Here is a 25870-nt window from a genome sequence, read left to right as displayed (position 1 = left end):
TGCGGGACAAAGATCCATCATTTATTTAATTACCTCTGTACTCCACAATTTGCGATTTGAAATAGAAAAAATCACATGTGGTTAAAGGCCATTTTTATACATTTTGGTTTCACCATGTAGAAATTACAGCTGTGTTTATACATAGTCCCCCCATTTCAGGGCACCATAATGTTTGGGACACATGGCTTCACAGATGTTTGTAATTGCTCAGGTGTGTATAATTGCCTCCTTAATGCAGGTATAAAAGAACTCTCAGCACCTAGTCTTTCCTCCAGACTTTCCATCACCTTTGGAAACTTTTATTGCTGTTTATCAACATGGGGACCAAAGTTGTGCCAATGAAAGTCAAAGAAACCATTATGAGATTGAGAAACAAGAATAAAACTGTTAGTGACATCAGCCAACCTTAGGCTTACCAAAATCAACTGTTTGGAACATTATTAAGAAGAAAGAGAGCACTAGTGAGCTTACTAGTCGCAAAGGGACTGGCAGACCAAGGAAGACCTCCACAGCTGATGACAGAAGAATTCTCTCTATAATAAAGAAAAATCCCCAAACACCTGTCTGACAGATCAGAAACACTCTTCATGAGTCAGTTGTGGATTTGTACGAAGTGTACAGACACATCCTATCTGTTCAAGTTCAAACAAATGCCTCAAAACTCATTGTCATAAACATTGAATGTCAGAGCAAGCTTATAGTAGGATGGTCTGAGGGTAGAATGGCCTGCTCCTAAATAGTTTATTTCTGTAATAATCATTTAACGTGGCACTGCAAATCACTTTGATGATGTATTAAACCATTACAAAAAATAACATTTGGATTGTGAGGGTTCTAAAAGAAGCTTCAACACCACCTTTCAGAGGAACAAAAGATGAGTAATAAGGCCAGCTTTGTCTACATTCCAGATTTTCTTTTTTAAAGGATAGATTTTAGTGTTTTAGGACTCCTAATAAACCATTAACAAAATCACACCAAGGAAGGGTTACAGTCCATTATTATGAAAACAGACTACTTTTCACTTACTGATATAGAATGTGGTAGACCAGTCTCTGATAAATTTCCCTTCTGAATTAAAAACAAGAGGAGAAAATAATGAAAAATATCAGCTCTGGTGACATACAGCTGGATGAACCATTAGTCGATCCCTAGAGACCAGTAATGCAAGGCACAATCTCAATAGCCTTTTCCTCTTTAAACAACAATATTTTCACAATTTTAATCATGCTAAACACTTTCACTCCAATGCATAACAGAATCCCTCAATGGGTCTCATTCAGATTAATTATATCAATAAAAATTGAATCGGCGCTTTCTTTGAGGTTGATTTGTCTGGCAATATAAATAGTAGATTTACAGATGTAAATTGAAATGATGGCTTTGTCTTTAATTATCAACAGGTTATTTCCAAACTTATTACTTTCCATTTTTTTAAATAATATTAACATTTCATGCAGTATAATACATGTATAATACTGATTTCATTTGGTGCACTGAAAAATTAAATGATGCACTTTGTACAAATAATGTTTCACACTGTGTTGATTATGTGGGAAACAGTTAATTGAACAATGTACCATTTGTGTCCCTTACTGCAGAATGATATTCAACATTTGAGGAGACATCTGGACAAGTGCAGAGAGGAGAAAAGTGATCTGACCTGTAAAATAGAAGAAATCCATCTTCACATTGATAATGGAGAAAAAGAATTAAAAAAGAACAGACTTTCTGAACAAGTAAGAGAATCAAATACACAGGACTAGATGTTAAGAAGTCCCTTGTGCCAATAGGTGGGGAGCATTTCACGACATTCGTTGATTGTTGAGAGTGGTAGACGCTCAACATCTGTGGGGGGGGGGGGGGGGGGGTGGGGGAGTGGATACGTATATCTTGGCCTGGGTAACCTTCAGGACAGTTGGGCACAGGACACATCATCAGTAGTGTACCCTTGCATCACTGGGTGTTTCGGCCTTTTATCACTATACACCCTCCACAAGGGCGGCCCGCTGCAGGATGATCAGCCCTCAGCGCGTGTCCCGTGTCAAACCGTCCCAAAGATTCACCCTGAAATACTTGGGGCCCAGCATGGGTCTTTCCGCTTGAGCCAAATCCACCGGCTGCTTCTTTCAGCCGCCTCTGAGAGTGATCTTATGGTCTTCCGCAGAGCCTGACCGTGGATTCCAAGCTCCTTCAGCAGTCTGATGGTAGATGACGCAACAAATCCTCTGCATCCCACTTCAACTGGATAGACTTTGGTGTTCCAGCCACGCTGCGTTGCCTCTGCTGCAAGCTCTGCGTAACGCAGCTTCTTACGCTCATAGGCCTCCTCAACAGAGTTCTCCCATGGAACTGTGAGCTCTATGATGTAAGCAGTCTTCTGTGAAGGGGACCAGAACACCAAGTCTGGCCTGAGGTTGGTGGAAGCAATTTCAGGTGGAAAAACTAGTTGTCGGCCGATGTCCGCCAGCATCCTCCAGTCGCGGGCCCTGCATAGGTTTCCTTCTTCTGATCTGGTGGAAGGATGTTTAGATGTTTTCTGTCCTTCTCGGACAAAGGTTGTTGCCCTTAGGGGGAGGGGGTTGCTTGCTCTCGGAGGCAAGGAGTTGGTCGCACACCGCCTGTTCTCAAGGGCTGATGCCAGGCTTTTAGTACCTGATTATGCCGCCACGTGTATCTCCCTTGCGTGAGGCTGGTCTTGCAGCCTACCATGATGTGTTTGAGGGTCGCTGGAGTTGGGCAGAGGGCACAGGTTGGATCCTCGCCGTACCACTGATGGAGGTTCTTTGGTGATGGAAGCACGTCATAAGTCGCTCTGATGATGAAGCTGATCTTGCTTGCTTCCATTTCCCATAGTTCTTTCCAGCTGATCTTCCTCCGCTCCACACCTTCCCACTGCATCCATTGCCCCTGTTTGGCAAGAGAGACCGCCTTTGCACTTCTTGCGGCCTCCTCTTGTCGCCGCACCTCCTCGACCACCAATGTCCTCCGCTCTGATGTTGTGGCCTTTCGCCAAGTTGGTTTACTTGTCGTAAGGCCAAAGCCTCCTCTTCCCTGCTGGACTTGCCCCACGATGTCTTTGTATCTCAGGGCTGATGAAGCTTGCTGTACTGCATCAGATGGCGTCCACTTCCGGCCAGTTACTAGGGGCGGCGCAACAGCACTGATGGTCTTGTCTCTAGAGTCCCTCAGTGTCATCTGAAGTCTTACTTTAGAACACTTGTATTCCTCTGTTAGACTAGTGAGAGGTAGTTCCAGGACCCCTTTGCCATATAGGCCAATGTTAGTTAGACATCGTGGGACCCCGAGCCATTTCTTCGCGTATGAAGTTATGGTTCGCTCCATCTTCTCCACAGTTGTTATTGGGGCTTCATAAATGGTCAGTGGCCACATTGTCCGAGGAAGGAGTCCAAACTGTAGGCACCAGAGCTTCAGTTTCCCAGGCAGTAGGGTCTGATTGATGTTCTCCAGGCCATTGACAATTTCTTGCCTTAGTTGTTCCACCTGCTCTTTATCCTTGAGACTTGCATTGTACCATCTGCCCAGGCTTTTAACTGGCTGTTCAGACACTGTTGGTATAGGGTCGTCACCGATACATAACCTTGTGTCTCTAAGCACCCCCTTGACTATGGAGATGCTTCGAGATTTACTTGGTTTGATCTTCATTCGGGCCCACTTGATGTTCTCCTGCAGCTTTCCAAGTAGCCGCTTGGTGCATGCTGCAGTAGTGGTTAGTGTGGTCATGTCGTCCATGTATGCCCTGATGGGTGGCAGACGGAGCCCAGCCCTGGTTCGTTCACCACCCACCACCCATTTTGAGGCCCTGATGATGACTTCCATGGCCATTGTAAAGGCCAAGGGTGAGACTGTGCAGCCTGCCATGATGCCTACTTCCAAGCGCTGCCATGTTGTACTGAAGTCAGCTGTTGTGAAGCACAGCTGCAGGTCTTGGAAATAGCTCTTGACCAGTGTGGTGATGAGCTCTGGTACATGGAAAAAGGCAAAAGATTCCCAAAGGAGTTCATGGGGAACTGAACCAAATGCATTGGCCAGATCGAGGAAGATCACATGTAGGTCTCTCTTCTCCTTCTTAGCTGCTTGGATCTGGTGCCAGATCATGCTTGTATGCTCCAAGCAGCCCGAAAATCCTGGAATTCCTGCTTTCTGTACAGATGTATCAATGTACTTGTTTGTTACCAGATAGGTGGACAGCCTTTGTGATACAATGCTGAAAAAGATTTTTCCCTCGACGTTGAGGAGACATATTGGCCGGAATTGGCTGATGTCTGACGCATCCTTTTCTTTAGGTATTAGCACGCCGCCGGCCCTTCGCCACGCCTTAGGTATTGTTTGCTTCTTCCACACCACCCTCATGAGCTTCCATAGAAAGCGTAACACATCCGGTGCGTTCTTGTAGAGCTTGTATGGTACTCCATTTGGCCCCGGAGCTGATGCTGCTCTTGCTCGCCGGACAGTGTTCTCTACCTCTTTCCATCTTGGAGGGCTGGTGTCCAGGTTGAATTCAGGTGGGTGAATAGGCGGGATGTCATGTGGGATGACTAACTGCTCATGCCTTTTCGTGTCTTGGTGGGCCTTTTCCAGGTGTTCCTCCAATTCCCGTTTTGATGTTTTCAAAGTTCCACTTTTTTCCTTTGCGAAGAGGTCTTTGATGAACTTGAAAGGGTCTTTGTAGAACCGTGTTCTTGTATGTTCTTTCTTCCTGCGAAGTTTCCTCAAGTTCTCTGCTTTTCGCAAGGTTGCCAATCGGCTCTTGATGTCCTCTTGGAGTAGCATGAGACCTTCTCTCTCTGCCTCAGTTGCTTTTTTCCATTGCTTTTTCAACTGTCTCCTCTCTCTGATTAGCCTCTCGATCTCCTGCTGCCTCCTGGACTTGATTGATGTTGGTAATTTCTTTCCACCTCTCCCTTTACTCACCCCAAACCGTTCTTCTCCATAGCTGTAGATTGTGTTGCCCATCCTTTCAAGCTTTTCCACTGCTGTGCCCGCTTGTTGCTCCAAGATATGTATAAGGTCACTGTTGACCGTCTCCCACTCTTTCTTTTCAACAGCTTTGGGCCATTTCACTCCAGGTTTGTGCCCTTTGATCTTTCCCTCCAATGGAGGTCTTTGTCGTTGTTGCGTGGGCTCCTCCACCGGCATTTCTGTGCTTGTATCACCCTCTTCAGTGACATGGGTGCTGATGCTCTGCGAACTTTGGTTTGAGTCCTGTCGCTGTGCTTCACTCGACTGATTTGACTGGTTGCTTCGTAAGAAGTACTGGTCAATGCGAGGCCCATGTCTCTCCTCTATCAAGCATTTTTCCTCCCTTGGTGGATCTTCAAGCCCTTCACTGATGTAATTTTCTCCCAACCACAAATGCACACCTGAAGTTTGTGTCCCGCAGCTGTTGTGGATGTCTCATGTGCCATGCTCTCCTTGTCCGTAGTCGTTTCCGTTCCTGGGTCTGTAACCGTGTTATCAATCGGTGAGCCATCTTCCGCCCCCGCTCTCGCAGGCTCTAGGGGTATTCTCTTTAATTTACTTTTAGTAGCATTTAGCGGGTGTCTCCAACTAACTGAAACAGCGTTGGGGACTGCTATCATGGGTAGCTAGCCCATGACGGCCCCAGTGGGGTCTGTTCCCTCCTGTCAGCTGTCTCTCCAAGCTGTCACGTGGACTTTCCCATGTTGTCAGCTGCCCTTTCACAGCAGTCACTGGACGAGTCCAGATTATCAGAATCAAATACACAGGACTAGATGTTAAGAAGTCCCTTGTGCCAATAGGTGGGGAGCATTTCACGACATTCGTTGATTGTTGAGAGTGGTAGACGCTCAACATCTGTGGGGGGGGGGCGGGGGGGGGGGGGGGGGGGGGTGGGGGAGTGGATACGTATATCTTGGCCTGGGTAACCTTCAGGACAGTTGGGCACAGGACACATCATCAGTAGTGTACCCTTGCATCACTGGGTGTTTCGGCCTTTTATCACTATACACCCTCCACAAGGGCGGCCCGCTGCAGGATGATCAGCCCTCAGCGCGTGTCCCGTGTCAAACCGTCCCAAAGATTCACCCTGAAATACTTGGGGCCCAGCATGGGTCTTTCCGCTTGAGCCAAATCCACCGGCTGCTTCTTTCAGCCGCCTCTGAGAGTGATCTTATGGTCTTCCGCAGAGCCTGACCGTGGATTCCAAGCTCCTTCAGCAGTCTGATGGTAGATGACGCAACAAATCCTCTGCATCCCACTTCAACTGGATAGACTTTGGTGTTCCAGCCACGCTGCGTTGCCTCTGCTGCAAGCTCTGCGTAACGCAGCTTCTTACGCTCATAGGCCTCCTCAACAGAGTTCTCCCATGGAACTGTGAGCTCTATGATGTAAGCAGTCTTCTGTGAAGGGGACCAGAACACCAAGTCTGGCCTGAGGTTGGTGGAAGCAATTTCAGGTGGAAAAACTAGTTGTCGGCCGATGTCCGCCAGCATCCTCCAGTCGCGGGCCCTGCATAGGTTTCCTTCTTCTGATCTGGTGGAAGGATGTTTAGATGTTTTCTGTCCTTCTCGGACAAAGGTTGTTGCCCTTAGGGGGAGGGGGTTGCTTGCTCTCGGAGGCAAGGAGTTGGTCGCACACCGCCTGTTCTCAAGGGCTGATGCCAGGCTTTTTAGTACCTGATTATGCCGCCACGTGTATCTCCCTTGCGTGAGGCTGGTCTTGCAGCCTACCATGATGTGTTTGAGGGTCGCTGGAGTTGGGCAGAGGGCACAGGTTGGATCCTCGCCGTACCACTGATGGAGGTTCTTTGGTGATGGAAGCACGTCATAAGTCGCTCTGATGATGAAGCTGATCTTGCTTGCTTCCATTTCCCATAGTTCTTTCCAGCTGATCTTCCTCCGCTCCACACCTTCCCACTGCATCCATTGCCCCTGTTTGGCAAGAGAGACCGACTTTGCACTTCTTGCGGCCTCCTCTTGTCGCCGCACCTCCTCGACCACCAATGTCCTCCGCTCTGATGTTGTGGCCTTTCGCCAAGTTGGTTTACTTGTCGTAAGGCCAAAGCCTCCTCTTCCCTGCTGGACTTGCCCCACGATGTCTTTGTATCTCAGGGCTGATGAAGCTTGCTGTACTGCATCAGATGGCGTCCACTTCCGGCCAGTTACTAGGGGCGGCGCAACAGCACTGATGGTCTTGTCTCTAGAGTCCCTCAGTGTCATCTGAAGTCTTACTTTAGAACACTTGTATTCCTCTGTTAGACTAGTGAGAGGTAGTTCCAGGACCCCTTTGCCATATAGGCCAATGTTAGTTAGACATCGTGGGACCCCGAGCCATTTCTTCGCGTATGAAGTTATGGTTCGCTCCATCTTCTCCACAGTTGTTATTGGGGCTTCATAAATGGTCAGTGGCCACATTGTCCGAGGAAGGAGTCCAAACTGTAGGCACCAGAGCTTCAGTTTCCCAGGCAGTAGGGTCTGATTGATGTTCTCCAGGCCATTGACAATTTCTTGCCTTAGTTGTTCCACCTGCTCTTTATCCTTGAGACTTGCATTGTACCATCTGCCCAAGCTTTTAACTGGCTGTTCAGACACTGTTGGTATAGGGTCGTCACCGATACAGAACCTTGTGTCTCTAAGCACCCCCTTGACTATGGAGATGCTTCGAGATTTACTTGGTTTGATCTTCATTCGGGCCCACTTGATGTTCTCCTGCAGCTTTCCAAGTAGCCGCTTGGTGCATGCTGCAGTAGTGGTTAGTGTGGTCATGTCGTCCATGTATGCCCTGATGGGTGGCAGACGGAGCCCAGCCCTGGTTCGTTCACCACCCACCACCCATTTTGAGGCCCTGATGATGACTTCCATGGCCATTGTAAAGGCCAAGGGTGAGACTGTGCAGCCTGCCATGATGCCTACTTCCAAGCGCTGCCATGTTGTACTGAAGTCAGCTGTTGTGAAGCACAGCTGCAGGTCTTGGAAATAGCTCTTGACCAGTGTGGTGATGAGCTCTGGTACATGGAAAAAGGCAAAAGATTCCCAAAGGAGTTCATGGGGAACTGAACCAAATGCATTGGCCAGATCGAGGAAGATCACATGTAGGTCTCTCTTCTCCTTCTTAGCTGCTTGGATCTGGTGCCAGATCATGCTTGTATGCTCCAAGCAGCCCGAAAATCCTGGAATTCCTGCTTTCTGTACAGATGTATCAATGTACTTGTTTGTTACCAGATAGGTGGACAGCCTTTGTGATACAATGCTGAAAAAGATTTTTCCCTCGACGTTGAGGAGACATATTGGCCGGAATTGGCTGATGTCTGACGCATCCTTTTCTTTAGGTATTAGCACGCCGCCGGCCCTTCGCCACGCCTTAGGTATTGTTTGCTTCTTCCACACCACCCTCATGAGCTTCCATAGAAAGCGTAACACATCCGGTGCGTTCTTGTAGAGCTTGTATGGTACTCCATTTGGCCCCGGAGCTGATGCTGCTCTTGCTCGCCGGACAGTGTTCTCTACCTCTTTCCATCTTGGAGGGCTGGTGTCCAGGTTGAATTCAGGTGGGTGAATAGGCGGGATGTCATGTGGGATGACTAACTGCTCATGCCTTTTCGTGTCTTGGTGGGCCTTTTCCAGGTGTTCCTCCAATTCCCGTTTTGATGTTTTCAAAGTTCCACTTTTTTCCTTTGCGAAGAGGTCTTTGATGAACTTGAAAGGGTCTTTGTAGAACCGTGTTCTTGTATGTTCTTTCTTCCTGCGAAGTTTCCTCAAGTTCTCTGCTTTTCGCAAGGTTGCCAATCGGCTCTTGATGTCCTCTTGGAGTAGCATGAGACCTTCTCTCTCTGCCTCAGTTGCTTTTTTCCATTGCTTTTTCAACTGTCTCCTCTCTCTGATTAGCCTCTCGATCTCCTGCTGCCTCCTGGACTTGATTGGTGTTGGTAATTTCTTTCCACCTCTCCCTTTACTCACCCCAAACCGTTCTTCTCCATAGCTGTAGATTGTGTTGCCCATCCTTTCAAGCTTTTCCACTGCTGTGCCCGCTTGTTGCTCCAAGATATGTATAAGGTCACTGTTGACCGTCTCCCACTCTTTCTTTTCAACAGCTTTGGGCCATTTCACTCCAGGTTTGTGCCCTTTGATCTTTCCCTCCAATGGAGGTCTTTGTCGTTGTTGCGTGGGCTCCTCCACCGGCATTTCTGTGCTTGTATCACCCTCTTCAGTGACATGGGTGCTGATGCTCTGCGAACTTTGGTTTGAGTCCTGTCGCTGTGCTTCACTCGACTGATTTGACTGGTTGCTTCGTAAGAAGTACTGGTCAATGCGAGGCCCATGTCTCTGCTCTCTCAAGCATTTTTTAATAAAAATAACTAAATAACTAAAATATTAACTATTGTTACTGGCTCAGATGAATAACACAATCAACTTTTTTGTAACTGAATTCAAATAAATATTATTCATTTATAGATGGAGCACAAGAAGAGGTATACCTCTCACCAAGCAATGAGGTTATGAAGGAGAGGTATAATCTCTCACCAAGCAATGAGGTTATGAAGGAGAGGTATAATCTCTCACCAAGCAATGAGGTTATGAAGGAGAGGTATAACCTCTCACCAAGCAATGAGGTTATGAAGGAGAGGTATAACCTCTCACCAAGCAATGAGGTTATGAAGGAGAGGTATAACCTCTCACCAAGCAATGAGGTTATGAAGGACCATAACAGTCCTTCCAGTTTAAAATAGCAGTTTGTTTACTTTGTGCTCACTTGCAATCAGATCGAAGGAATGACTCGGAGCTCTCTCTTAGATGCACTTTAATTCTCCATCTGCTCTGATCTATCTGACTGAGGGCTCCATCAGTGTTGATACAAAGCCCATACATAAGCTTGAAAAATGCTGCTTATTTACAGTTTCAGGATTAGCCATTTCTGCTGCAAATCACCAATGTAATATCCATCAAGCTCTTTTTTGTTTAACTCTCCATCAGCGGAGCCTGATCTACTGGACTTGTCCTACAGCTATGTGTTTGGCTGTTTTTTAAATTCCGTCGTTTTGCATTCTTATTATCTAAATGCCCTCGATTCATAGTTAATCATTTTCTCTCGACTGACACACCATTACTTGTTGGGAAAACTTATATGACTTTTTCCCTCTGCCTCCATGGTCTCGCCCTATTTGAGAGAACTTATATTTGCCTAAGGCCAATCTGACTCAAATTTACAGGCATTGAGAATAAAGTAAAAAGAAACCCAATCCTGACATGTTTTGCTGACATTAGAGTAGCATATATTTAGCCCAAATCATTGAAACTTTGGTTAAATTGTGGAAATATGCAGCTTTCATTTATGCAAAATAATTTGAAGCCAAACACAATGCACCAGTAATAATGGTTCTTGACTCCTGAAGAGCCACTTAACCATTAAAACTGTCCAAAATGATGGTGATGCTGTGCATCTATTGGATAAAATGCCTAAATGCTAAGAAAAAGGTTGTTTTGACAACACATGTTGATATACACAGCAATTTGAGGAAACATCTACACAGCACTGCAATGGAAGAGTTTTATGGGCGAGTATAGCCACCATCATGCAAAGAAAATATAAAATAAGCAATGTGAACTAGTGGCACCAACATTCCTATCTAATATAAATTTACTAATAATATGCAATTTTGAAATTACCACATCTATGGATGAAAGGAAGTTGTGGTTGCAAAAATACACAAACGAAATGTTATTAGGAGACTGAAAAATGTAATGAATTATCAAGCAAATTATCAGAAAGGACAACTAACAATGTGCAGTTGTATCTCAAATATATCCTTTTGAGATAGCATCTTCAGTGCGCCTTGTACATCACACTGTTAATGAGCTAAATTGCAATTTATTATTTAAATCTTTTTATTTGAATTTCGCATCAATTTGCATACATACAATGATAACAGACAGTGACAGTCAAGGCATAATTGTGCAACAGTATGTAAGCGACTCTCAAAGCCCTTACCCTTACCCACCTTCAACCCACCCGAATCAGGTCGGAACCAAACGGGGACAAACAACACTCACATATGTACACATCCACACAAATATGGTAAGATAAACAAAACAAAAAGTACTAAAGAAAAAGAAAGAAAGAAGAAAAAAAAGGGGGTCACTAATAACAGTAAATAAGTAAGTAATTAAATAAATAAGTGTGGGGCGGGGAGGGGTTAAGGGGAGAGCAGCTGCAGTAGAGCAGAACAATGGTGGAGAGCACTCAGTCCTCTTCCGAGTCCGGGTACAAGTTGAGAGAGTTAACAAGTTCCAAGAAAGGGTTCCATGTATCTAGGAATGTCTTGGTAGAGCCTTTGAGAGAGAACCTAAGTTTTTCAAGCTTTAAATTGTAAAGCACCTCCTTAATCCAGCGGGCGTGTGTCGGGGGACAGGTGAGCCTCTAGCAAGATCAGTCTCCGGGCTAACAAGGTTGTAAAAGCTAGGACCCGTTTCACCGCAACAGAGAGGTTGGTGTTGGGAGGGGTACCGAAAATGGCTGACAGTGGGTTTGGAGGACTAGTCTGGCCGTAGGCTCTGCTTATCAAGTCGAAAGCACTCCTCCAAAAGGCTGCTAGCTTAGGGCAAGACCAAAACATATGGCTATGGTTGGCAGGGGATTGATTACATCTGTTGCAGGTGTCCCTAACAGCAGGGTAAATTCTAGATAATCTTGCATTTGTGTAGTGGACTTTGTGAAGGACTTTGCATTGGATTAGGCCATGACGGGCACATATGGAGGAAGAATGGATCAAATCCAAGGCAGAGTCCCATTGCTGGTCTGTTAGTTTCGTATTCAGCTCACCCTCCCACGCAGCTTTTAATGAGGTATGAGGTTTCAATATAACCGACCCTAACAAGTTATACAAAACAGAGATGCATTTCTTCTGGTTGGGATCTAGAGCTAAGATGGTATCGGTCAGGGTTTCAGGGGGGCGATTTGGGAAATGGGGGAATGTCTTCTTCACAAAATCCCTAATCTGGAAAAAACGAAAAAGGTGGGAGTTTGGGAGGCTGTAGTTGGACGAGAGCTCCGCAAAGGACGAAAAGATGCCATCCTTGTATAGGTTTTTGATACTACAGGTGCACAACCTTTTATCCGAAAGCCTTGGGACCAGACACTTCTCGGATTTCAGAATTTTTCGTATTTCCGAATGGAAGATTTTTAGCGTAGATTAGGTAGGTAGCGCGGGCGGCTTGAAAAGTCTGGAGCGGCTGCCTCCTCCCCGGAGACCGGGGAATCATTGTAAATCATTGCTTAAATGTTAGTCAGTCAGGAAGTGCCAAACCGCCGTCACTCTTAGGAGACTGCAGTATCGCCTTTCGGATTCTAGCCGGTTTGCTATCCCATAAAAATTTAGATATTGTCCTTTCTAATTTATCAAAAAAAGATTTAGTGATAAGTATAGGGACGTGCTGGAAAAGATACAGGAATTTGGGTAGGACGACCATCTTGACCAGATGTATCCGGCCCACGAGGGATAGCGGTAAAACTGACCAGCGGTCAAAATCTCTTTCAGCTTTCTCAACCAGAGGCAGAAAGTTTGTGCGGAACATATCAGATAAGGGTGTTGTGATAAAAACGCCGAGGTAGCGAAACCCGTCCTCTGCCCATTTGAATGAGGTTAAAGAGTGAGGGAGCTGCTTAGCCAATGAGTTAATCGGTAATAGCTCACTCTTTTGGTAGTTAAGTTTATAACCAGAGTACGCACCAAACCGTTCTAAAATATTCGTAATCACAGGGAGAGAGCTGACTGGGTTCGAGATGTACAGGAGCAGGTCATCCGCATACAATGTGACTTTATGAGTTGTGTCGAACCGTGTAATACCTTTAAAGCCCTTCTCTGAGCGTAACCAGACCGCCAAGGGTTCTATCGCGACAGCAAACAGGAGTGGTGATAACGGGCAACCCTGTCTGGTACCTCCCTGAAGGGGGAAGTGGGGCGACAGTGTGCCGTTTGTTTGTACTGAGGCCACCGGGGACGAGTATACTAGACTGACCCAAAGAATAAAACTGTTACCGAGGCCAAACCTGTCCATCGCCTCATATAGGTACCTCCACTCGACCCTGTCGAAAGCTTTTTCGGCGTCGAGGGAGACCACTATCTCCGGGGTCTCACTACTCGGTGAATGGATGATGTTAAGGAGACGCCTAGTATTGTGGGAAGACTGTCGGCCTGGTATGAACCCTGTTTGATCTAACGAGATAATGGAGGGCATCACTCGTTGAAGACGGAGCGCAAGGGCTTTAGAGAGGATTTTGAGGTCCACATTCAGGAGTGAAATTGGTCTATAGCTACTACAAAACGGGATCTTTCTCCTTTTTAAGAATTAGGGAGATAGTAGCCCACGACAAGGTGGGCGGTAGGCGACGATGTAAAAACGCCTCGTTGTACATATCTCTCAGGACTGGTGCGAGGAGAGCAGAGAAAGCTTTGTAATATTCTACAGTGAAGCCGTCAGGGCCGGGTGACTTACCGCTTTGCAGCGATGTGATGGCTGCTTGGACCTCAGCAACAGTTATGGGACCACCCAAGTCTCTCGTGGCTTCATCGTCAAATCGGGGAAACGTCATACTACTGAGCATGTCACCTGCAGTGGGAGGACAATCGGAAGCGTATAGTTCAGCTTAGAATTTAGCAAATGCTTCATTAATTCTAAGAGGATCAGTATGAATCTCCCCTAAGCTGGATCTAATGGCTGGAATTAGCCATGAAGTCGCCTCGGTTCTGGCCTGATGGGCCAAAAGCTTCCCAGCTTTATCCCCAGATTCAAAAAAGTGTTGCCTAGATTTAAGCAGTCGTAGCTTGGCTTTATTAGTAGACGTGAGGTCAAAGTCTGTTTGTAACCTAAGGCGTTCTCTATAAAGGTTAGGGTCTGGTTCAGATGCATATTTGTCATCAAAGTCCTTTATTTTTTGTAACAGGTCTGCCGTTTGGGACATCTCGGTTCATTTCAGGTTGGAGACAAAAGAGATAAGTTGGCCCCTAACATAGGCTTTTGAAGCTTCCCACAGTATACCTCTTTCTATGTCCGGCGAGTCATTCAGCTCAAAATATAAGGTGATTTGGGAGTGCAAGAATTGCATGTAGTGAGCTTCTGCTAATAATGAGGAGTTGAACCTCCACTGTTTAAAGGGGTTAGTTCGTTTACGAAAGTGGAGATCGAGGGAGGTTGCAGCGTGATCTGATATTACGATGCTATGATACTCGCTGGATTTGATTTTGGAGAGCAGTCTGTTATCTAAGAGAAAAAAGTATCGGGTATAGGTACGGTGCACGTGGGAAAAAAATGAAAATAATTTAGTCGTGGGGAATGTAAATCTCCATGGGACTGTGAGCCCAAGTTGTTTGGCAAAAGCATGCAGAGTCTTACCTGATTTAGTTAAAGTAGAGGCTTTGTTCGAAGATCTGTCCAGTATAGGGTCTTGGACCAGATTAAAATCTCCACCCACAATGACGTGGTGATTTTCAATATTTGGGAGAGATGTAAAAAATTTGGTTACAAATGAGCTGTCATCCCAGTTGGGACCGTAAATGCTGGCCAATATGACAGGTGTGTCTTGCAGTTTGCCAGACACCATGACAAAGCGGCCAGCAGGGTCCTCCACAGTTTTCTGTGGTTCGAACATAACGTTCTTACGAATCAGGATAGCAGTACCCCTAGCCCTATCATTAAATTTCAAGTGAAATAAGTGGCTAATCCAGCCTCTCTTAAGCCGTGTTACCTCTCTGTTGCGAAGGTGGGTCTCTTGAATAAAAAATATATCGCCTTTGAGCTGTTGCAAGTGGGCCAAGATCCTGTCAGTCTTGGTAGGACTTCCCACCCCCCTCACGTTCCACGAGACAAATCTAAGAGTGTAGTTTGTGTTGGCCATACTTAGCTATATCCAAGCGAGTGGGCAGAGCGCTGTAGTACTGCAAGTCGAAACGGAAGAGCGCATCGAAGCCAGCTGCCGAGAGTGGGGATGGGGGGGGGGGGGGGGAAGGAGTAATTTAAAAAAAAAAAGATACATACACACGTACACACACAACAAACAAGTGGGACACATATCACTTAACCATCTTTCAAACCTGAGTCCCCGGACCTGAGATGTCCCAACTGAACCTTGAGTGCCCATTGCACCAAGGTGCGTTGTCCTTGCATCCGCATGGAGATATCCGATCTTAACTCCCAATATTTCCACCTCCCAAAGCAACAAAATCGCTCAATGTCAGTAAAGTAACATAAAACGAAATAAGTATAGTAATAATAAAAATAACAATGATAATAATAATTTGAAAAATAGAAAGTAGAAATAAAGTAAAATAAACATAAATAAATAAATACAAAGTTGAAATAATAGCCATAGTAGTTGCACTGCCAATGTCATTGCTAACACTAATGTAATGATAGTAATGATGATAGTAATAATAAGACAAAGCAAATTAACAGAATGGTGATACTGAATAAGCAAGCCAACGTATAAGTGGAGCAAGAATAGCTTCCTTTGGTATTACATAGTATATCTTAAAGTCGACAAGGTATAAAGAAAGAGTTAGCGTTAGAGAAGTTAGCAAGTTGCAAACTGGGCTCTTGGATTAAAGCGCAGGGCAAAAGAACATCAATTAAGTATTGTTAAACAAAAACACTGTAGGAGCAGATTGGTATAACACAGCCTTGGCTGTAATGAGCTCTTATCAGCCCCAGACAGTCCGCTAGGAAGACTAGTGTAAACAAACTAGCCGAATGCTGGCAGCGTTAGTAGCCAGCTGCTAAAAACAAGAAGGCAGAGACCAGATCACGAACCACAAAGTGGGTCCCTTAAGCCCAATTTTATAGCATGTGCAGGTGAAGAACCTTTCAAGTATGATTACACATAAACATTATAAGGAAAAGTTGGTATAAGTTAGTCACGAATCGTGGTGAATTCTTACCAGCCTTATACATTTCTTTACTCAGAGAGTGGTGGCTGTGTGGAATGAGCTTCCAGTGAAGGTGGTGGAGGCAGGTTCGTTTTTATCATTTAAAAATAAATTGGATAGTTATATGGACGGGAAAGGAATGGAGGGTTATGGTCTGAGCGCAGGTATATGGGACTAGGGGAGAATACGTGTTCGGCACGGACTAGAAGGGTCGAGATGGCCTGTTTCCGTGCTGTAATTGTTATATGGTTATATGGTTATAAGACAGGGGTCTAGTATAATCAGCAAGGCCGAGCGCTAGCAATGGCTAGTTGCTAAGAGCAATCAAGCTAAAGTTAGTCCATAGTGTAACCGTAGATTAACCGGACCCCTGTGCCACTCGGATATAGACGTACCGAGCGAAGTCATTCGTCTGTGGGTCCCGGTCTGCGTCGACGGTAAGATGAGATGAAATCCTGAGCGTCCTCGGGAGATGTTAGTCGTCGCCTCTTTCCTTCCCCGGCCATGATGAACAGCTTGGCTGGATAATGAAGGGAGGGTTTGAGACCCAGGTTGTACAGCTCCTTCATAACGTCTCGGTACACGGAGCGTTGTTCAACTATCTCGGGACAGTAGTCTTTGAAAATGTGGATCGGGATATCCTTGTACTTCAGCTTACCCCTCTGCCTCCGAGCCTCACGCACCACCAACTCGCGGGCCTGGTATCTATGGAAGCAGATCACAACTGCTCTGGGTTTCTCACCAGGGCTTGGCTTGGCTGTTAGCGTACGGTGGGCTCGGTCTAGCTCCGGGGCTGATTCCTGTGTGTGTTCGCCAAGAGTCTCGAGCAGGAGTTGAGAGAAAAAAGCTGTTGTTTGGGGGCCTTCGATGTTCTCGGGGAGGCCGACTATCCTTATGTTATTTCGGCGACTCCTGCCTTCCAGGCCGATAAGCTTAGACTTTAGCTTGGCGTTCTCTTCGGTCACCGTAGTTAGCATTGTCGCTATAGCTCGTATGTCTTGGCTGGTGGTATCGGCAAAAGACTCTAATGACGAAAGACGGTGTTGGTGATCTAAAATAGTGGTCTGGATATTGTCCAGCTTCGTTTCCAGTTTGGTGAACGCTGCGTTGAATTCTGCCAGTAGCGATACCTTGTGCTCTGTTAACATGGCTGCTAGCGTGGCCATGCCGGTGCTGGTCGTCAGGTCTTCCGTCTTTTGCTCTTTCTTTCCTCTGCCTGGCATCTTTACGGCGTGGAGAGGTGCTGTCAATGGTGTTTAAATATTTATGGGTAGTTATAAAACTTAGGCTGAGCTATAATAAAAGTTGGTGAACAGGTCGGGAGCGTGGGAAAGTGCGACTGCTCCAACATGTCGCCCCCAGCGGATCCCCTAAATTGCAATTTAAATGTTCTTTGCTAGGCTGACTGAAATGGATAGGACAAGGGGTTCTTTTAGTGGCATTCCCATGCATCTGTAAGGTGTTATACTTTGGTATGTCAAACAAGGCAGGACTTAGACAGTTAAGGGGCTGTTTCACTGCGGCGACCTAATCCGCAGTTCAGAAGAGTGTCTTCAACCTTCAAGCTCGAGGGCACTCGCCTGGAAAACCTCGAGCAAGTTCGGCCTTCAGCGATGAAACCGCGAGCTGGATCGACCGACCGCGCGGACACACACACACACACACAAACACATCGCAAAGGCGGGGGCTAGGGAAAGTGGGGGTGTGCTGTCTGAAATTCACACCCGCGATGAAGAGGAAGGTAAAAGACCCTGCGCAGTGTATGGTAAGTCCTTTAGAGAGCGCGGGGGGGGGGGGGGGGGGGGGGGGGGGGGGGGGGGAGAGAAGGGGGGAAGAAGGAGTGGAGACACTTTTAAGAAGAGACAACGTATAATAAAGTTTAGCGGGCATTTAACCTACCGGTCGGTTTTCCTGGGTCCTGAAGACTCCAATGAGCCAATTAAAATGCCCGGTCAGCGAACGAGATTGCCTACGGCTGCCCTCGACTGCCTGTAACTAAATAGCGACCCCACTCCACTGCGAGTTAAAAAGAACCATGCCCATCTATTTTTACTCGCGGAAAAATTTTCAGCATGCTGAAAAATGTTCTGCGACCTAGTTGAGGCCGCGAGTATGCGGGAACTTCCCTCAAGCATGAAGGAGAGTTCCAGTGACCTCATAGGATCTCCTAGGACCACGTGTAGACCATGCTGTGAGTTTGAGTCAAGGGCAAACTCTTCTAAACTCGCAGATTAGGTCGCCGCAGTGGGACAGCCCCTTAAGTAGTAAAGACCTGGAGCGTTGTAGAACAGAGAGAGCTGGGAGCAGAGGTGCATGGTTTCCATAAAAGTGACAGGTCGAGTGGACAGTGTGGTGAAGAAGGCAATTGGTTCACATGCACCACCTCTAACCTCACCTACTGCATACAGTGTTCCCAATATGGTCTCCAGTACATCGACAAGATCAAACGTAGACTCGGCGACCAGTCCATCAAGACCTAATGGATTTTCCAGTTGCTAAACATTCTTTGCATGCCCACAATGATCTTTTTGTCTTTGGCCTCCGCCATGGCCATGGTGTAATGCCACCTGCAAACTGGAGGTACAGCACCTCATATTCCACTTAGGTAGCACTTAAACCCAATGGTATAAATGTTATCGACATTGCTGTTAGGGGAGGAATTCCAGAATCCAAATCAGAAGGGAACCTCCAAATGGTGGTGTTTCATGCTTTTGCTGCCCTTGTCCTTCTAGGAGCCATGGGTTTGGAAGCTGCTCTTTAGGGAGTCATGGTGAGTTGCTGAAGTACATCCTATGGATAGTACAAATTTCTGCTGCAGTATGTTGGTGGTGGAGTGAATGAATGGTTATGGATGCGGTGCATATCAAGGGCTGCTTGGTCATGTGTTGTGTCAAGCTGTTTTAACGTTGTTGAAGCTGCACTCATTCCAAGGTAATTATTTAATCGCACTACTGACTTGAGCTATGTAGTTAGAAACATAGAAAATAGGTGCAGGAGTAGGCCATTCGGCCCTTCGAGCCTGCACCGCCATTCGATATGATCATGCCTGATCATCCAACTCAGTATCCCATCCCTGCCTTCTCTCCATACCCCCTGATCCCTTTAGCCACAAGGGCCACATCTAACTCCCTCTTAAATATAGCCAATGAACTGGCCTCAACTACCTTCTGTGGCAGAGAATTCCACAGATTCACCACTCTCTGTGTAAAAAATGATTTTATCATCTCGGTCCTAAAAGACTTCCCTCTTATCCTTAAACTGTAAACCCTAGGTCTGGACTTCCCCAACATCGGGAATTTAACTTCCTGCATCTAGCCTGTCCAACCCCTTAAGAATTTTGTAAGTTTCTATAAGATCCCCCCTCAATCTTCTAAATTCTAGCGTGTACAAGCCGAGTCTATCCAATCTTTCTTCATATGAAAGTCCTGCCATCCAGGAATCAGTCTGGTGAACCTTCTCTGTACTCCCTCTATGGCAAGAATGTCTTTCCTCAGATTAGGAGACCAAAACTGTACGCAATACTCCAGGTGTCGTCTCACCAAGACCCTGTACAACTGCAGTAGAACCTCCCTGCTCTTATACTCAAATCATTTTGCTATGAATGCTAACATACCATTTGCTTTCTTCACTGCCTGCTGCATCTGCATGCCTACTTTCAATGACTGGTGTACCATGACACCCAGGTCTTGTTGCATCTCCCCTTTTCCTAATCGGCCACCGTTTAGATAATAGTCTACTTTCCTTTTTTTGCCACCAAAGTGGATAACCTCACATTTATCCACATTATACTGCATCTGCCATGCATTTGCCCACTCACCCAACCTATCCAGGTCACCTTGCAGCCTCCTAGCATCCTCCTCACAGCTAACACTGCCCCCCAGCTTCGTGTCATCCGCAAACTTGGAGATGTTGCATTCAATTCCCTCATCCAGATCATTAATATATATTGTAAATAGCTGGGGTCCCAGCACTGAGCCTTGCGGTACCCCACTAGTCACTGCCTGCCATTCTGAAAAGGACCCGTTTACTCCTACTCTTTGCTTCCTGTCTGCCAGCCAGTTCTCTATCCACATCAATACTGAGCCCCCAATACCGTGTGCTTTAAGTTTGCATACTAATCTCTTATGTGGGACCTTGTCGAAAGCCTTCTGAAAGTCCAGATATAACACATCCACTGGTTCTCTCTTATCCACTCTACTAGTTACATCCTCAAAAAATTATATAAGATTTGTCAGACATGATTTACCTTTCATAAATCCATGCTGACTTTGTCCAATGAATTCACCAATTTCCAAATGTGCTGCTATCCCATCTTTAATAACTGACTCCAGAATTTTCCCCACCACCGTCGTTAGACTATGTGGTCTGTAATTCCCCGTTTTCTCTCTCCCTCCCTTTTTAAAACGTGGGGTTACATTAGCTACCCTCCAGTCCTCAGGAACTACTCCAGAATCTAAAGTGTTTTGAAAAATTATCACTAATGTATCCACTATTTCTGCGGCTACTTCCTTAAGTACTCTGGATGCAATTTATCTGGCCCTGGGGATTTATCGGCCTTTAATCCATTCAATTTACCTAACACCACTTCCCGGCTAACCTGGATTTCACTCAGTTCCTCCATCTCATTTAACCCCCGGTCCCTTGCTCTTTCCGGCAGATTATTTATGTCTTCCTTAGTGAAGACAGAACCAAAGTAGTTATTCAATTGGTCTGCCTTATCCTTGTTCCCCATGATCAATTCGCCTGTTTCTGACTGCAAGGGACCTACATTTGTTTTAACTAATCTTTTCCTCTTCACATATCTATAAAAACTTTTGCAGTCAGTTTTTATGTTCCCTGCCAGTTTTCTTTCATAATCTATTTTCCTTTTCCTAATTAAGCCTTTTGTCCTCCTCTGCTGGACTCTGAATTTCTCCCAGTCCTCTGGTAGGCTGCTTTTTCTGGCTAATTTGTACGCTTCATCTTTTGTTTTGATACTATCCCTGGTTTCCCTTGTTATCCATGGATGCACTACCTTCCCTGATTTATTCTTTTGCCAAACTGGAATGAACAATTGTTGTAGTTCATTCATGCAGTTTTTAAATGCCTTCCATTGCATATCCACCATCAACCCTTTTAAGAATCATTTGCCAGTCTATCTTGGCCAATTCACGTCTCATACCCTCAAAGTCACCTTTCTTTAAGTTCAGGACCCTTGTTTCTGAATTAACAATGTCACTCTCCATCCTAATGAAGAACTCAACCATATTATGGTCATTCTTGCCCAAGGGGCCATGCACAACAAGACTGCTAACTAACCCTTCCTCATTACTCAATACCCAGTCTAGAATAGCCTGCTCTCTCGTTGGTTCCTCTACATGTTGGTTTAGAAAACTATCCTGCATACATTCCAAGAAATCCTCTTCCTCAGCACCCCTGCCAATTTGATTCACCCAATCTATATGTAGATTGAAGTCACCCATTATAACTGTTTTACCTTTGTTGCACGCATTTCTAATTTCCTGTTTGATGCCATCCCCAACTCCACTACTACTGTTAGGTGGCCTGTACACAACTCCCACTAGCGTTTTCTGCCCCTTAGTGTTTCGCAGCTCTACCCATGTCGATGGTGGACAGGCTTTCAGAAGTTAGGAGTTGAGTTACTCACCGCAGGTTTCTTGTCCTCTGACTTGCTCTTAAAGCCAGGTTGTGTACATGTTTACTCCAGTTCAGGTTTTGGTCAATGGTAACCCGCCTAGGATATTGATAGTGGAGGATTCAAATGGCATTGAATATCAGGAAGTGATAGCTGGACTTTCTCTTGTTTGAAGGATATTGTCATTTCCTGGCACTTGCGTGGCACAATGTTACTTGCCACACACCAGTGCAGCCCTGGATATTATCGAGGTTTTGAGGAAAGCACAAAGTGCTGGAGGAACTCGGATTAGGAACTGAATGATTTTGGCTGAACTCAAACTTAGCTTCTGTGAGTAGGTTAATGCTAAGCAAGTGCCACTTGATAATACCATTGATTATTCCTTCCATTGCTTTGCTGATGACCGAGAATATACTAATTTGACGGTAAATTGTCCGGGTTGGATTGGTCTTAATTCTTGTAGAATTGGATGTCAAATTTTGCATTGGGAGATCCAGTAACAGATATTTATACCAAATTATTTCAGAAGATTACCCCAAATGCAATCTAGAAATTCATTTTTCTGGCTACAACTATTTTGCATTTCTGAATCAATGGCAATATAGACGGTAACTAAATTAGTAGATTTTAAACTTGTAGTTTAAAAATGGATTGTAAACTGGTCCCCTCGGCAGAAAAATACATGACATTGTGCTTCAGTTGCATAAAACCATTGTTTACAGCATGGTGTATAAACTTAAGCATCACACCTTAAGAAGACTATTTTGGTCGTGAAGCAATCTAATGCAAATTCACCAGAATTGCTCCTACTTTTAATATGGTTAAAATTATGACGTTGCTTAAAATGGAGTTGTATTCTTTTGAATATAGAAAAAAGTGATGGAGTGATTGTTTAAATGTTAAAAGGGAATAAATATTATAGATCAAATAACTATTGCTGCTAGTGGGAAAATTCGGGAAAGAGTACATGCAATCTTTAAATAAGAGCTGGGGCATTAAGGATGCAAATCAGGAAACACTACTTCATAAGGTAATAAAAAAGCCCTGGAATTCTCTTCCCCAATAGATGAATAGATAAATAGATGAATGCTAGAAAATTTTAAGATGGCAACTGGCAAATAAACTTTTCCATACACACCATAATGCTTTTTGAGCATCCATACCACAAATATGTTTAACTAAAACTATCCAAATAATTGAGCAAACATTTCATAAGCTAGCAAAGGATGATAATGCAGTTAGTATATTTGTACTGCCTTTCGCCATCTCCGTCCCCAACCAATTTCCCACCTAGTTTCACCTATTACTGTATTAATGTCATGTTGAGAGTTGTACATTGTATATAATAGACTACTTACCTGTAGCCTCTTCCTTATTTACCCAACCCTTCATTCCACCTAAATCATATGCTTTGATGTCATCTTATGTAAATTATTGGTTTTGTGTAATTGGTGAAAATTAGATAATTGCTAATAGTTGTATTTCATACTGAGGGAGAACAAATACATTGCGTTATACTGAATCATTGTATTGGTATTCATTTATGGATTTGTGCATAATTATTTTAAATTAATTATTAATTAATTAATTGTGAAGGATTGTGGTGACCTTTGTGCTCATCTTTTAGGATTTCATGATTGAAGATAACCTCCTAAAATTAGAAGTTAAGCGCCTACGGGACATGCTCCACAGCAAAGCTGATGATGTGTTGTCTTTGGAGAAAAGAAAGTTGCAGCTTGAGACAGCAATGAAAGAAAGAACTGAAGAAATCAAAATTCATATGGATATACTACAAATGCAGATCAAGCACATAGAGCAGGAACACCAAGGTATTAGGTACGTAAATTCTTAAAGTGACTGACATGCTTTCAAAGGCTGATCTATGTGTGGAGCTAGGCAGGACTGCCAACTCTCACGCTTTGAGCGTGAGACTCACGCCCTCAAGCAAACTCTCATGCCCTCACGCTGATCAGAAATTTCTCACGCTCAGTGGTGAGAAATTTTGTGATCAACGGAAATTTCAAAACTCGGATAAACTGCATGGTCCGCGGGTGTTGGAGAGCCGGGGCTGAGGGAGGGATGAACCAGCAGCGGGAACAGATGCGGGGAGCCGGGCTGCGAGTGTTTGCGGCGCTGTCGAGTGTTTGCGGGGCTGACGCTGCAGCTCCGGCCATGGAGCACTCCGGACAGTGCGAGTGTCCCGGGCCGCAGAGCCGTCGTAAGCGCCGCTGCTGCGAGAGTCTCTGTGCCGAAGGGACAGAATCTCAAAGGGAGGTGGAGAGAGAGAGAGGGGGGACGGAGACAGGGAGACAGTGGGGGGAGAGAGATGGGGGTGAGAGGAGAGAGAGGGGAGAGACAGAGGGGGCGTGAATGGAGAGAGAGAAGAGGGAGAGGGGGGGGAGGGAGAGGTGAGGGGGGGAGAGAGAAAGGGAAGAGAGAGAGGGGTGAGAGGGAAGAGAGAGGGGGTGGAGAGGGTAGGAGAGAATGGGAGAGAGGGGGAAGAGAGAGGGGTGGTAAAAGAGAGAGGGAGAGAGGGGGAAAGAGAGAGAGATGGGGGGCAAAGAGAAAGAGGAGATAGAGACAGAGGAGAAAGAGAGAGGGGAGAGAGAGCCAGGGGGAGAGCGAGGTGGGAGGGAGAAATGGGGGAGAGAGGAGAGAGAGATGAGTGAGAGGAGAGACAGAGAGAGAGGGGAGAGTGTGTAGAGAGGGGGAGATAGAGAGAGATAGAGAGGGAGGGAGAAAGAGAGAGAGAGAGTGGGGGAGAGAGAGTTAGGGGAAAGAGAGGGGGGAGAGAGTTAGGGGAAGAGAGGGGTGAGAGAAGGGAGGGGGGAGAGAGAGAGAGGACGAGAGAGGGGGAGAGTGAGGTGGGAGGGAGAGAGGGGAAGAGAGAGAGGGAGAGAGAGGGGAGAGAGAGTGGAGAGAGAGGGGAAGAGAGGAGAGAGGGGGGAGAGAGAGAGAGTTAGGGGAAATAGAGGGGAGAGGGGGGGAGAGAGAGGAGGGGACGAGAGAGAGGAGAGAGAGGGGAAGGGAGAGAGAGGGGGGAGAGAGAGGGGGGAGAGAGGGGAAGAGAGAGACAGGGGGAGAGAGGGGGAGAGAGAGAGGGGGAGAGAGAAGAGAGAGGGAAGGGGAGAGAGTGAGAGGGGTGAGACAGGGGAGAGGAGAGAGAGAGGGGAGGGGAGAGAGAGAGGGGGCGGGGGAGAGAGAGGGGGAGAGAGAGGGGGGTTGAGATGAGAGAGAGCGGAAGAGAGGGGGAGAGAGAGGGGAGAGAGAGAGGGATGAGAGTGAGGTGGGAGGGAGAGAGAGAGGGGAGAGAAAGAGAGGTGGAGAGAGAGGGGAGAGAGAAAGGAGAGAGAGAGGGGGAGAGAGAGAGGAGGGGAGAGGGAGAGGGGGATAGCGAGGCAGGGCTGCCAACTCCCATGCATTGAGCGTGAAAATCACGCATTTCACCAAATTCTCACGCTGATCACAAATTTCTCTCGCTCTGTTGTGAGAAATTCTGTGATCAACGAAAATTTCAAAACTCATATCAACTGCATGGGCCGCGGGTGTTGGAAGCAGAAGCAGCGGCGGGAACAGATGCGGATGGGGAGCGGGGCTGGAGAGTGTTTGCTGGGCTGGCGAGTCGCTCACTACAGCTCCGGCCATGGAGCAGCCTCAGTGCAAGAGTCCTGGGCTGTCGGAGGCGTCAAAGCGTTGCGCCGCTGCCGTGAGAGTCTCTGTGCCGAATTCGCCCAGGTGACCGGCATGGACCAGGCTGCGGCTCGGTGCATTCTGGAGGACAACCAGTGGCTGCTGGAAGTAAGTACCAAGCACTGGGTAGATACGGTGGAAGAAAGTGGACCAAATGGGGGTGGGTGGTGAAAGCATCCTGCTTGTCTGCTAGATTTTCACTTACTGTAACTGCAGGAAAAATGTTCCCAATGTTGGGGGCGTTCAGAACCATGGGTCACAGTTTAAGAATAAAGGGGAGGCCAGTTAGGACTGAGATGATAACAAACTTTCTTCACGCAGAGAGTTGTGAATCTGTGGAATTCTCTGCCACAGAAGGCAGTGCAGGCCAATTCAATGGATGTTTTCAAGAGAGAGTTACATTGAGTTCTTGGGGCTAACGACATCACGGGAAATGGGGTAAAAACAGGAAAGAGGTACTGATTTTAGATGAATAGCCATGATCATATTGAATGGCAGTGCTGGCTCGAAGGGCCGATGGCCTATTCCTGCACCTATTTTCTATGTTTCTATGCTTGAGTATATGGCAATAAAACTCGATCACTTGATTTTGAAGCATTCATGTATGGTGGAGGTATAATGTAGTCATAGAGTGATACAGTGTGAAAACA

The 25870-nt window shown here is 46.0% G+C and overlaps 1 protein-coding gene across 2 annotated transcripts in view; it reads left to right on the top strand.

Annotated features, from left to right (window-relative positions):
- Positions 1–25870, top strand: part of ccdc39 (coiled-coil domain containing 39) — a 167215-nt gene that overhangs the window by 96411 nt on the left and 44934 nt on the right. For both annotated transcript variants that reach the window (XM_033032154.1, XM_033032153.1), the window contains exons 12-13: positions 1599–1736; positions 23158–23366. In XM_033032154.1, coding sequence (XP_032888045.1) covers positions 1599–1736; positions 23158–23366 — 347 coding nt within the window. The remainder of the gene's footprint in view (positions 1–1598; positions 1737–23157; positions 23367–25870) is intronic.

The sequence above is a fragment of the Amblyraja radiata genome, chromosome 13 (assembly GCF_010909765.2).
Source record: "Amblyraja radiata isolate CabotCenter1 chromosome 13, sAmbRad1.1.pri, whole genome shotgun sequence".
Taxonomy (NCBI): domain Eukaryota; kingdom Metazoa; phylum Chordata; class Chondrichthyes; order Rajiformes; family Rajidae; genus Amblyraja; species Amblyraja radiata.
The sequence above is the reverse complement of the archived record's forward strand: the minus strand, read 5'-3'. Positions and strand labels throughout refer to the sequence as shown.